This window comes from Embiotoca jacksoni, unplaced genomic scaffold (assembly GCF_022577435.1).
Source record: "Embiotoca jacksoni isolate LCO1_2020_lvr unplaced genomic scaffold, fEmbJac1.0.p SCAF_4, whole genome shotgun sequence".
NCBI classification, from domain to species: domain Eukaryota; kingdom Metazoa; phylum Chordata; class Actinopteri; family Embiotocidae; genus Embiotoca; species Embiotoca jacksoni.
This window is the reverse complement of record NW_027185392.1, coordinates 21,339,190-21,353,021: the sequence shown is the minus strand read 5'-3', so window position 1 is coordinate 21,353,021 and position 13,832 is coordinate 21,339,190. Positions and strand designations below refer to the sequence as shown.

General features: G+C 42.1%; 1 protein-coding gene across 1 annotated transcript; it reads left to right on the top strand.

Moving 5' to 3' along the window:
• Positions 1-5,534: 5,534 nt before the first annotated feature.
• On the top strand, positions 5,535-13,002 carry LOC138208754 (B-cell receptor CD22-like). The gene is made up of 8 exons (XM_069166855.1): positions 5,535-5,560; positions 6,004-6,074; positions 8,490-8,834; positions 8,934-9,140; positions 10,347-10,688; positions 10,949-11,170; positions 12,043-12,297; positions 12,621-13,002. Exons 1-8 carry the CDS (start codon positions 5,547-5,549, stop codon positions 12,935-12,937), a joined length of 1,773 nt encoding a protein of 590 aa, XP_069022956.1. The 5' UTR covers positions 5,535-5,546; the 3' UTR covers positions 12,938-13,002.
• The last annotated feature ends 830 nt before the right edge of the window (positions 13,003-13,832 follow it).

The following is a 13,832-nucleotide window of genomic DNA, read 5'->3' as shown; positions in this document are numbered from 1 at the left end:
ACAACAGTTATGTTTCAGTTTCTGGTTTTTTTCGCAGGTACATCAAGATCAGACGTTAGAAAAATAGTTTTTGTTTTTGTGTTTTTAGCCATCCTCTGTGTCTTCCTGTGGAAAAGGTGAGCAGTTCCAGATCACATGATTTTACTATAATGATACATAAACCTTAACATAAAGGTTAATACATAACAGATACATTATATGATTTGTTCCTCTTCTCCATTCAGGCTGTGCAAAACTTGCAAATCCAAATCTAAATTTTATTGAAATAAATCCACAGTCATGCTACTGTGCAAAAATTCAATTCAATTCAGCAAGACTTTACAATATTATACAGAGAAACCCAACAATTCAACAATTCCCACGTAAGCTAGGAGGAAAAAAAACCTCCTCTTTAAGGGAGAAAAACCTCCAACAGAGGGAAGGAAAAACTCCCTCTTAACAGGAAGAAACCTCCGACAGAACCAGGCTCAGAGGTGGGCGGCCATCTGCCTCGACCGGTTGGGGTGAGAGGAGAGCAGAGAGAGAAAAGGACAGCATAGAGATAGAAGATAATAACTGTTGGTGGAGACATGCAGCTCCATGGTGGGACATCTGCAAAAGAAAGAAGAGAAACTACGCAAGCGAGGGAACTGAAAGGAGACAACATACAATAAGAAAAATATATGGGAGCAAAAAAGATGGTGAGGTATGAGTCAGTTAAAGAGTAGGAGGAAAGAAAAGAAGCTCAGCATGTAATGAGGTCCCCCAGCAGCCTCGGCCTATAACAGCATAACTAAGGGTTGATTCAGGTCTACCCGAGCCAGCCCTAACTATAGGCTTTATCAAAAAGGAACGTTTTGAGTCTAATCTTAAAGCTAGAGAGGGTTTCTGCCCCTCGAACACAAACTGGGAGCTGGTTGGTTCCACAGGAGAGGAGCCTGAAAACTGAAGGCTCTGTAATCTCTGGGAACCACAAGCAGACCAGCGTACAGAGAGAGAAGTGCTCTGCTAGGATTATATGGTTCTATAAGATCTCTAAGATATGATGGAGCCTGGTCGTGTAGGGCTTTGTAAGTCATCAAGAGAATTTTAAATTCTATTCTTGATTTCACAGGAAGCCAGTGAAGAGAAGCTAAAACTGGAGAAATATGATCTCTCTTGCTAAATCCCATCAGTACTCTTGCTGCAGCATTTTGGATCAACGGCAGGGTTTTAAATGAGTAATTTGGACATCCTAACAGCAAGGAATTACAATAATCTAGCCTAGAAGTAACACATGCATGAATGAGTTTGTCTGCGTCACGCTGAGGAAGCATTTTCCTGATTTTATTAATATTACGTAGATGAAAGAAGGCAGTTCTGGATATTTGCTTTATATGGTGGCCAAAGGACAAATCCTCATCAAATATAACTCCAAGGTTCCTCACAGTTTTGCTGGAGGCCAGGACAATGTCATCTAGAGTAACTAAGTGATTATAGAAAGAGTTTCTGAGGTGTTTCGGACCATGTACAATAACTTCCGTTTTGTCTGAATTTAGAAACAGGAAGTTTTTGGTCATCCATATTGTAGTCCATTATTGTAACTTCAAATGTTAATAAGAAGTGGTCTGACAAAACAGGGTTTTGAGGAAATACTATTACATTTTCAGTTTCCATATAACAGAACCAGATCGAGGGTGTGGTTACCATGTTAACAGGGTTTATTTATATTCTGAGAAACGTCTACAGAATCTAATAATGAGCTAAAAGTATAACTGAGGCTGTCGTTGTCCACGTCAACATGAATGTTAAAGTCTCCCACTATCATGACTTTATCTGAACTCAGCACTAAATCTGATAAAAAGTCAGAGAACATGCAGCCATGTTTCCAGTGATGTGTTCCTAATGACATACTTCCCTTAGTCCACTGACAAATAGTGCTCTTTCATGTCAGGACTCTTACTTGGGTATACTTGAATTTTGACAGGGTAGTTTTGTCTCAAACTGTCCACTGCCGTTCTGCACTCACTGGGAATAACTGTAACATATGAATGCATCACCTGCCAACAAATCTGCAGCTTTTAATTATTTTACCCAGAATTGAACATGTTTTTTGCCTCCGTCTCAACTTAAACACACTGATGACTTCTGCCCAACAGAAGTATGGTGATACTTTTTAAAAATAAACATTTGTTGTTCTGTAACAGCCGCAGCTTCCTCAGACGACTTAATTAGAACATTCTTTGGTTCCCTTTTTCTGCTATGTAGACAAGATGGCAACTGTTGAGTGTGAAAAGTCATCGTTAAGAGGTTAGCCTTCAATCAGTTGAAAAAAAAAAAAAAAGGTAATAGTTATTGTTTTACCTCATCTTATCTAATTGTATTTTATTTGATGTAGAGTTCCTGTACTTTGTCACATGTTACATTTGACACACAAGTTCTCTTTGTGGCATGAAATGTACAAATTACACCTTCAAAATTACACAGTCCTATGTTATCGGTAACTTAGCAACTGGGATGAGTTGCATTTTCACATCTTTCTGCATTGTACACGTTCAGGTTTTTATATAAACTTCAGGTCACAGAGACTCGCTGCAACTCCTCCAGAAGCTGAAAGTACAGGAAGTTGTGACGTGTGAGAAGCCGACCGAACCCCTGCGCCTCTTCTCAACACTCATCACAAACGTTCCTCTTCACTGACCTTGATACTTATTGTACATTCTGTTCAAAACATTAAAGATGCTGTAAAGTAGAAATGAAAATGAGTTTTAAGTTCATCACACCACAGAAGTATGGGTTGTTAACTACCCATCCAAATTTCAATGAAAAAAAACACCAACAAATATGTTAAATTAGGCTTTGAAATCGTGAGATAATCAGGAGTCTTCTCTGCTCTGAGACTGGGGGGCGTGTCCTGAAGGAGCTGAAGCTCCGCCCACACTGAAGGTGTTCAGTGTCCTGTATGACAGTCCTGTGGCTGCAGTTCTTTTCCCCACTAAGCGGTTCGTCTGACATCCGACCTCTCGGTGACTTCATGCATGATGTCCCACTGGTACTCTGTCTGTCTGGTGGACGGAGCAGCCTGCTTTGTGAAAACAGAATAGAATCAGAATTTATTTGTCCAATGAGGGAAACATACAGATGCATATAAATCCAGCTTGTCCCCCTGAGCTGTAAAACAGGAGTCAAACTGGACACCAGAGACAGAAGACAGTGAGTCTCCAACTACGTCTAACGCACCTGCATTACAATAGTGGAGATAATAAGAGAGGTGGAGTTGATTTAGTTCTGTAACGACTACAACATGAACAACGCTGCATTACATCACGTCAATTCATTACATCACATGTCAATTCATTACATCACGTCGATTCAAACTTTGAACCTGCTCAGGTTTTCTCTTTCACTGATGTCCCTCCACCTCCACTCTGCGCTCACCGTGAGAGGAGGAGCCATGCAGAAGGTTATATAAGCCATCTGTGATCTAGCTCGGTGACGTACTTAAGCTAGGTTTTAGCCCCGCCTAAAATTGGCAACTTGGCCTGTTTCAGTGATGAACAGCGGTTCAGGGGAAGAAGTTTGCTGTTTTCCTGAGCTGAAGATAGTGTATGAGGGGTTCGTAGGGGCTCAGATATGAATTTAGTTTAAAGTAAAATATGGGAACTGGGTTGCTGACCTGGTTTGTTTTGCTCCGTTTGAGCGAATAGCCGAAGCAATCTTCGGAGATGGGATAGGAGGTCGGATACGCAAGGGTGGAGACGAGGATTGAACTTGGCTGAAGAAGAAGCGAATTCTGAGCATCGCAAGAAAACGAAGAAAGCAAGTAGAAACATGGATTCCAGAGTGCGCGCCAGGTGGGCGGAAAAGTGGTTAGAACGAAGGGTGGCAATGCAGCGAGAAATAAGATCGGTGGTTAGCGGGAGACGGCGAGGAGTCGGCGGCGGTGTTTGGCGCTGAAGGCCTTCAATAAGTAAAGACGACTGGGAGAGCGTTGCAGGGGAGCCAGTGAGTAATTTTGCAAAGAAGTTGATACAGCAAAGGTAAATCTTAATGGTAGGTATCTCGATGTGGAGAATTGAGTGGACATGGGAGATGAAGCTGCATACAGAGGCCACGTCGAAGGAAGGGAACGGAAGGTTAAACGTGGTGTGAAGGAGCGGAAAGAGTTCCAGGTCATCTGGTGATGATGGCTCGTTGAGACAAAGAGATGAGTTCTGCGATGGTTTGTTTCAAATGAGGAATGTCATGTCTGAAAATGGCGGGACGGGTTGGATTCTCCTCCACGTCTGGAGCTAAGGTTCTGAAGATCTGGAAGGAGAAGCGAGACAAAGAGTCAGCGATGGAGTTATGGTGGCCAGGAACATGTTTAGCTCGGAGAATAAATTGATGAGTGACCGAAAGCCACGTGAGACGGCGTATGAAGGGCATGATCGTGGGAGTTTGTTCTGCCTTCACTAATGATGTCGACTACGGCGATATTAGCAGAATGGATGAGTATATAGACCTTTTTGACCACTCGTGCCCCCGGAGGAGAGCGGCGATAACGATCGGATATATTTCGTGGACTGCTGAAGATGATCGGAGGGAGCCTTGGAGGAAGTTGTGGAACTCGATGAATTCAGCTAAAAACCATCGTCTGCCGTAGTGGCCCCCAAAACCGGTGGAAGGAGCAGCGTCAGTATAGAGCTGAATGTCTTCTGGGTTGGAAAGTTGGTCGTCGTAAAAGAAGGTGATACCGTTCCAGTTGGAAAGGAGGTGCAGCCGCATCTGAGCGAAGACTGATTTCATGGTCAAGAGACCGTGGGCTGGAGGTGATAAAAGGAGGAGTTATAACTAGGAAGTCGGGTGAGTGGTGGCTGAAGGTTGGCTTTGGGGACGTGGTTGGATGGGGATGGTGCACGCGGAGGCGGGATGGGAAGAGGCGCTGCATAATTTGCAATGGAGAGCTGGACGGGCGGCAAAAATGCGGCAGTAGAGTTCCTGGTCGAGGGTACTCCAGTAAGTGGCCTGGTGTAACTGGAGGAGACGGGCTGCGGCTTCTGAAGCGAATTGGATGTGGTATTGGTAAAAGCCTGCTCCGCCAAAGTGGAGAGCTAGGTCGAGGATTATGGAAAGGTAATTATCTCACTCTGTCCTCCTAGCTGGGAAGGGGGTGCAGGGGACATCTCTATACAGGGAGAAAGCATACGTGAACTCAGGCCGGGTGAGCTCTTTGGAGCGAGCTGGCGCTGAGGTACGCATGATAATGAGGCTCTCGTGGCTATCGATCACCCTAGGTTCAGCGTGTTGGTGGAGGGGAGGGAGGATGAGTTGTGCCAAGTCAACGTATTTATCTGAGATCATCTGCTGGCGGAAGTTCGTGGAGATGGGAGAAGTTTTTTGGTTTTTTTTGGCTGGGATGTTGGGTGGAGGAATCGCTGAAGTGCAAGGAAAAGTGCTGGTTGTGTGTTCCCGGTGGCGGCGTCTCGTGGGTAACCCTGGGGTTTTTGGAGAGGGCAGCAGATCGAGGGCTTCCTTTGGGTGCATGGGTGGCCTGTGTGAAGGCAAAACAATCGTTGTCGTCAGATGGGCTGAGGAACAGCAGATCCATGTTTGGTCCAAGGTAAGATTGTTTTTGTTTTTTCCTTCTGCGTGGCGTCTGGTTCCGGATGCAGAAAACGTGAACAGGCCGAGGTTTAGAGTGGGTGGATATTTATAGGAGTGTGGCTGGAAGTGGGGGAGTGGTTGAGACGTGGTCCTGCTCCTGAAATTCAGCTAAAACTTTATCTCCAATTAAGAATTACAGTACATGCATGCAAAATAATAATTTCTTCATTTTAACTTGGGGATTTACAGTCATCCGTCTATTCATGCATATTAATCATGAAAAGAGGAAGGAGGACGGCGCTTAGCGGCTCAATCCTTATCTCTGTTAAAATCAACTTTTCCAACCACAGAGGAAACTGTGTGCAAAGGCCACATCGTCCTGTTTTGATGAATAAATGTTTACGACTGATTTACAGCAATTCTCATGTATGTGATCTACCTGCTGATGTGATTTAACAGAGACAAGAGAAGCAGCATGAGTGTAACTGCAGCAGCAAGTGGATTTGTTTTCATCCTTCTCTCTCTACCAGGTACTGTACATTGTTCATTGCTATGTGGTTACAGCACTTAAGAAACTCAGAGGATTTTTTTTTTTTAGTAAATCGATGCAGCTAATTTGTTGTTGTGCTATGTGTTGTGAATCCTGCAACACCAGACATTCACTTCCTAACTTAAAGATCAAGTCTCAAAACAAACACCATCAGAAAGCTTCTTTACAATTCAGAGATTTTTAAAAAAACTTTATAATCATTTATATTTATCTGACAGCTATTAGTTACTGTACAAATTAAGAGTCGTGCATACAAAACACACGGTGTGTACGATGACTTCTTAGTAATGAAACTTGCTAACAGTACATAAGTAGATCTTAATAAGCAATCAGTCAGTTCTGAGAAAATTAGTAGGCAACTTCCTCCATCACATTTTTTGTACAGAAATGACAACATTTCATGGTTGCAGCTTTTTAAATTGGAGGATTTGTAGCAGTTCACCATTTTTTTACTGAACAATTGATGACAAGATTGAACTTGATCCACATAAAAATGACGGTGCTGCTTAAAAAGGTGAACATCAATAATAATAGCAGATTAATATACCGTAATTTCCGGACTATTGAGCGCACCTGAATATAAGCCGCACCCACTGAATTTTAAAAAAATAATTATTTTGAACATAAATAAGCCGCACATGTCTATAAGCCGAGGTGCCTACCGGTACATTGAAACAAATGAACTTTACACAGACTTTAATGAAACACGGCTTGTAACAAAAATAAAAATGTCAGCGTGACGGATGATTCGCCTTTCCTGTTGACAGTCCGAGTGAGAGGCAGGTCAAAGGTCAGAGGAACCTCATCCATATTTATGATGTCGTGCGGGCCAATGGTATGCTCTGCTATCTTTGCATCAGTGAATTTGCGGAAGTTTGAAACTTTTTCCTCGTAGTCGGGAGGGAGCTGCTGACACAGACTCGTCCGTACCCTGATGGACAGGCCTTTACGTCTCATAAATCTGAGACACCACGACGGTCCACCTCTAAAATCCTCAAACTTCATTGCGGTGGCGATTGTTTTGGCTTTCAGTCGGATCTGCACGGTTGAAACACCTCGGCCGTCTGCTCTCTCTGTGTTGAGTCGGCTCTATTTCCTTTTCCAACAGCCAGATCTAATCGCCTTCAACTTGAAAGCTGCATCATGTGCATTTCTTGGTGTCTTTGCCATGATGAGGGTGACAAAATGACGACCGTAATCAGAACGATGGGAAGTTTGAGCGCGCTCGATTTAATCTAAACAGTAAACTAAAAACTTACATTGTTTCACCTTAACCTGTTCAGCAATTTCATTGGTCTAATGAAAGCTTCATGCCGCCAAAAAACTGAGCACCGTCACAGAATGTGTTTTTTTGCTCAGTTTTTTGGCGGCATGAAGCTTGTGAAAGCGGGAAAAATCCATAAATTAGCCGCGTCGTTGTTTAAGCTGCGAGGTTCAAAGCGTGGGAAAAAAGTAGCGGCTTATAGTCCGGAAATTATGGTAAGAATGGAACTCACAGGGATCATCTGCCTGCATTGAGTACTGAAATTTAAAATACCATCATTAAGTATCGTGTCACAACATATTTTTTAACACAATAAGTCAAATACGTAACATAAATGTTGTTGTAATAATGAACACAGAGAAGTTTAGTTTTGTGGCCTGAAACTTTTCTGTTCTGGTTCACTCTTAACTCTGTCATAGAGTTGATATGACAGAAAGTGACATGATAAAGGATCAGAGTTTTCTGGTCCTTTCAAAGTTTAATATTTCCATCTCACAAGTAAAGTTGACACACATGATGTCAGTGATCATAAAGTGGCTTTGTGTCTTAATTTGTGAATCAGAAACTCTTTGCCAACTTGTTTTCTATAACCCAAACCTGCAGTAACACATTGTTTGACTTTTGGAGGAAATGATTTCAAGCAGTGAACATACTTTGCTGACTGATCACCTTTTTTAATTGATGTACAAATCTTCACTTTGTCAGTATATTTTCCTCAGATACACAGTTTAGACATTTGGCTGACACTTTTTTAAAGATTATTTTTAAGCATTTTATGCTTTTATTTGATAGAACATTGATGAACAGGAAATAAGGAGGAGCGAACGCACTCCTCCCACTCAGCTCTCAGGTCACGACTGGCTGACACTTTTAACAGCACCAGTGGAGGCAACAGTAGAAATCTACTGAATGAGTAATCCAGCAGTTATAATTTTATAACTATATTTAAAAAATATATTACAATAATTTTACTGATTATCAGTAACTTCAGAAACAGTCGCTGAAATAAATCAGCGATAACCATTCGGAGAAATTTCAAACCTCAGCTGAGATTATCTTTCCCTAAAATACAGATGAAAGACTGTTGTTTGTTGTTGTTGTCTGACTGTTTTCTGATGTGCTCTGTTACAGTGGTACAGGCGTATGATGACTGGAGAGTGACTTACACTCCTTCTAAGATTTGTGCAGTAAAAGGATCCTCAGTGACCATAAGATGCTCCTACACATACCCAGCCACAATGAATGGTGTTCCTACAGTTGTGAATCAAAAAGTTTGGTTCACTGAACAAAGTGATGATCTGACAACAGACTCATTGTACGTGGGTCGTGTGACATACAGTTCTTATTCAAAGTCTTGCAGTCTGACAATCAGAGACCTGAGAGAGAGCGACTCAGCTGAGTACAAGTTCAGGTTCATAACAAACCAACCAGATGGGAGATGGACTGGTTCCCCTGGAGTCACTTTGTCTGTTACAGGTAATGTTTTTATTCATGAAATCAACAACCAGCGTGAGAGTACATATTGAGACAGGGCATCTACATTTCTGTTGTGTTTTTATTCTCTTCACGTTTCAGCTCTCCACGTAGTACCTTCAGGTTACAACCAGGAAACGTTGAGTTGTCAAAGAAGTTGTTGGCTAAATAAGAATCCCTCCTACATCTGGTACAAAAATGGACAGAGAGAATACACGGAAACATCTAGTTTTTTACTCAACCCAAATCCTTCAGACAGCTATTCCTGTGCTGTATATGGACTTAAGCATTCAACGTCTCCTTCAGTGTGTGAGTATATTCTACTGACGTAACACCAATCTGGTAGAGACACTAATGGCCTGATTTACTAAGATCTCAAATAGAGGATACTAAATTGTGTGTTCCTTCCAAAAGTTTGTACATTTGTTTTGCACCCGTTTTGAGGGTGATTTACTAAGAGTAATTGCGTCATTGAAATCAGGTGCAAATCGCTGTATTTAAATGAGGGTTTTTCGTGTGTTAAAGTGATTCCAGCAATGGAAAAACAGAGCGACCGCAAAAGGAAATCTGATCCCATTGAAATTAAGAAATGTAAATAAAACAAGAACAAAACGCTTTATAGGAGATTATTAGCGATAGAGTCGATACTGTGGGAAAAATAAAAACGCGAAAAAAAGGCTTCACAATCAACCGTCGGGACGGTGGATCAGATCCTCTAACAAACACCGATCAGCAGGTCCAGATCTTTCTGTGATGAGCTGGTGAATTAGTTTCATTCAGTGTCTCACGGGTGCTCGTGAACCTTATGAAGCTACCTGTGAATTCTGCGGGACACATTCAGGACCTGTGACAGCTCACCTTGAATAACAGGACTGGGCAGGATATCCAAGCAGCGATACGCTGGAACGACCCAGAGGCAGGACAATGCTGAGTCGTAAGACGTTTTTTAATTGCTGGTATTTCGTGGCTCCTCCTTGTTGTTGGCTGTCAATCATTCAATAACTCAGAAATGTCATCGCTGGACAGACGATATGTCTGATTATTTTTTCCCTCTGTCATCTAAATTGTTTTTCCACGGGTGTAAAACCTCGTTCTCTACGTATTCTTTGGTTTCTCTGCGTCTTCTTCTCACCACAATAAGATCATCCGTCTCCTGATGTACATCTGATTAATACCTTCCTTTCAGTGGTACTAAAATACACAAAATCACTTCTCCTATTTCTACTTTCAGGTTTAGTAAATATCGTTGCGTTTGCTAAACACCAAATATCACATATGCATGAAGGCAAACATGCAAAATGGACGACGTTTGTTAAATTGCACATTTGAAAGACGCAACCCTCACTGCACGTCGTCGGTAGATCAGCTTGGACATTTTTTTGTGGGTGGTGTGGAGTTTGCACGTGATTTTACACAAGCAGACTTTTAGTAAATCGGGCCCTCTGTGTATTTTAACCAAATCATGTAATCATGATTACTTTCTAACTCTAGCTTAAGAATCATTTTATCTTTCAGGTCCCCATGGTGGTTCATGCAACAGAGTGAATTACAGCAACAGAAGGATCTGTGCCTTCAAAGGCTCATCAGTGGACATTTCTTGTACTTACAACAGTTACAACAATCCAATACAATCCAAATTCTGGTTTGATGGTCGTCAGTCACGTTACAGCTCCATAGACCTCAGTGAAGACTCCCGGTACGCCGGTCGTGTCCAAGTCTTAGAAACAGAGAGAGGCCGCTCCACTCTGAGAATCAGTGACCTGACAGACGCCGATTCAGCTGATTATCGCTTCAAATTCAAAACACAAAGCATTGAATGGGGCAGTAATTTACCTGGAACAACTCTGACCGTCACAGGTACTGATGAACACAAACTGATTTCTTAATGTGAGAGTGTTACACTGTTTGTTTTATTGTGAGGAACCATCTTTGGCTTCCAGTAACTGCGTTACCTAATTTGACTCCCTAAGTTTGTGCAAGTGTGATTTATTCTCATGTTACTTTGTTTCCTTCTGCATTGATCCATTGATTAAATGTTTTAAATACTTTCGTGGATGCATTTGTTCTTTGAGTATTCAGTCACATTCAACATTTCTGTTTTGTTTTCATGTATGCAGCTCTGTGGGTGCAGGTGACCAGGAGACATGTTTATCAGTCTTCCACTAAGGCAGAGCTGAAGTGTCTCAGCAGCTGCAGTCCAGCTGGTCGTCCTTCTATTGTGTGGATCAAGAATGAAGAACGGACACCTGGAAAAGCTTCCTATGAAGGCGTGTTCAATACTGGAGACAACATCTCCTGTGCTTTCATAGGACACGAGGGTTACCGCTCTCCTTCAGTGTGTGAGTTACTTCTCTTCGTGATGTTGTCAGCATGATTGAATATATGACTCAGGGTGTTCTTTTCACTGACTAAAATGTTGTTTCAGTTATTCAGCATGATTCCCAATAATACAAAAGGATGTAAAGATGAAACCAAATGAACAAAGCAAAAGGAACAGAAAGGTTGTGTTGAGTGTTATGTTTGATCATTGAGGAAAGGAAGAAGCAGTTTGCTTCACTGCTTTCTGGGCTTTCACCAAAGTCAAGCAACCGAGTTAGTAAAGACATCTTTTCCTTTTAAGAAGAATGACTTGAGTTTGAGCAAGTTCCCCAAAACAACATATTCATGCTTTCGAGACCAAAACACTTCTTATGATGAAATAAGAGTGACTGTGGGAAACAGGTTGCACTGGATGGGTCATCCGAATATTAGACTTTAATCTGGGAGATCACTCATTGTTTCCTTTTCTAATTACCAGATCTTTTTTTTTTTATCTTTAAAACGTGACCATGATCGTTCTACCACAGTGATTATTCCTGAAGGATAATAATAGAAGGATATTTCTAAAGTATTTTTAGCAACGGGAGAAGCAGGACTGAAAAACCCAGCAAACACACAAAGCAAGTACAGCGTATTAAGGACAAGAGATTTAGGAAATGACCAATAATCAAAGGCTTGTTATTCTTATTAGTTCCCATCCAACAGAGGGTTATAACACAAAGTACTGAGGGAAGCTCCAGGACCTGAACTTTGGACAAACATATAAATACATTGTTAAAAGAGAATATTAATTTTGATTATTTTTGTGTATGGTTGGAAGTCTGTTCTATTTGTTTTAGGTGTTAACTGCAAAGCAGTTTACTTATCTTAATGTTAATATTCTTTCCTCTAGATGCTCCAAGGGCTGCTTCAGCAGTCATGAGTCCCTCTGGTGCGATAATGGAGGGAAGTCTAGTGAATCTGACCTGTAGTAGTGATGCTAACCCAGCAGCGAATTACACCTGGTACAAGGAGCAAACGCAGCTCAGCAAAGAACCACAGCTGGTCTTCAGGTCCATCCAGTCCCATCAATCTGGAGAGTATTATTGCACAGCTGAGAACGAGCTGGGGAAGAAAACATCTGAAAACATCTTTTTACAAGTGAAATGTGAGTGAATAGACAGTTTCAGTCTGTTCAGGCATTTTTTCATCTTGGCAATCCAGTTATTTCTTCAATTCAACACGTGTACAGCAGACCACACACAGTTAGGTGTGTTAACCCCACATAACAACAGAGACAGAGTAAAGGAACAGCAAACACATGAGTCCTTGGAACTCTAGTGGCAAAACATCGAGTACAGCGAGCTAAATCATGCATCAATATTTAAAGTCATGACACTTTCTTTTTGTTTTAGGTTGACAATGTAATTAGACTCTTAGCACTCCTGCTAACTTTTTGTACAATAATCTATGTTCTTACTTTTTCTCCAGATGCTCCAAAGCTTCCGTCGGTGACGGTGAGTCCCTCTGGTGAGATAGTGGAGGGAGGTTCAGTGACTCTGACCTGTCACAGTGATGCTAACCCTGCAGCGAAGTACAGCTGGTACAAAGAGAACCAAGCACTGTCTAAAGCACTGGGGGGAGAATGTGCTTTTCTTTCCATCAGCCCTGAGGACACAGGGAAATACTACTGCACATCTGAGAATCTATACGGACAGACCAACTCTTCATCTCTACTCATTGATGTCCAGTGTAAGTGTTCACAAACCACTTTGGCAGACACTTCCCAACGGATTCATCCTTGTTAATTACTTTGTGATCCTTTGACTTTGCTTCCAGTCGACCATCAGGTTGTCTCCACCACCACGACCGCTGCTCGACCTGGTTTACATCTAAACCAGGGGTCTCAAACTCGCGGCCCGCGAGACGATATTTTGTGGCCCCCACCTTAATATGAAAGTTTAATGTTAGTGCGGCCCGTGAGTTTTCTATGAATGGCACTTTACAGTGTCGTGTGCGGAGCTGAACGAACCGACCAATCACGGTGGGGTATATGGCTCTCGGGGGCGGGACATCGACCGGGCTTGATGCAAGCAGAGAAACATTTCTCAATGAGTGAAAGTGACAGCAGCGTTGCCATGGAGAGTTTTCTTCCGTGCCTGGCTGGCTGCCTCATTTCTATTCGGCAAACGTGAACATTCGTCCCAGCGCGCTGCGTTCACAACACTTCAAAAAAAAAGTTTTTTAAGTTGCTGCCCAGCGGGACATTATACGTATATATGTCTCTGACAAAATAAATCAAAGTGATGCGTACGCGGCGAGATAAAAGAAAGGAAATAATGTAGTCTAATGTGGTCTGCAGTCACATACCGACACCTGTCCGTCGGCAATAACAGTCCCCGATAACCCGGACCAATTATAGGGTCGCACCGTTATTTGGGGGTCATTATTTTTTTTATTTGCATTGCCTCACAAGATGAACACTACATATACTTCTAGATGATGTCATAAACACGGCTAAACACGACAGTGACACCAAGTGGAATTAAAATATATTCCACAGCCCCAAACATGTCTTTTTCAAAGCCTGCAGTGAAGAGAAAGGTTGGTGATGAGCACAGACAATCCCAGGGAAAGTGGGAGATGCAATATTTCTTTGTTGAGCACAGGGGCACCCCGACGTGTCTTATTTGCACAGAGAAA

Coding starts and splice junctions, on each gene's coding strand:
- LOC138208754 (XM_069166855.1), top strand. Junction 6,075..8,489: donor CATCCTTCTCTCTCTACCAG/GTACTGTACATT, acceptor GCTCTGTTACAG/TGGTACAGGCGTATGATGAC. Junction 12,298..12,620: donor CATCTTTTTACAAGTGAAAT/GTGAGTGAATAG, acceptor CTTTTTCTCCAG/ATGCTCCAAAGCTTCCGTCG.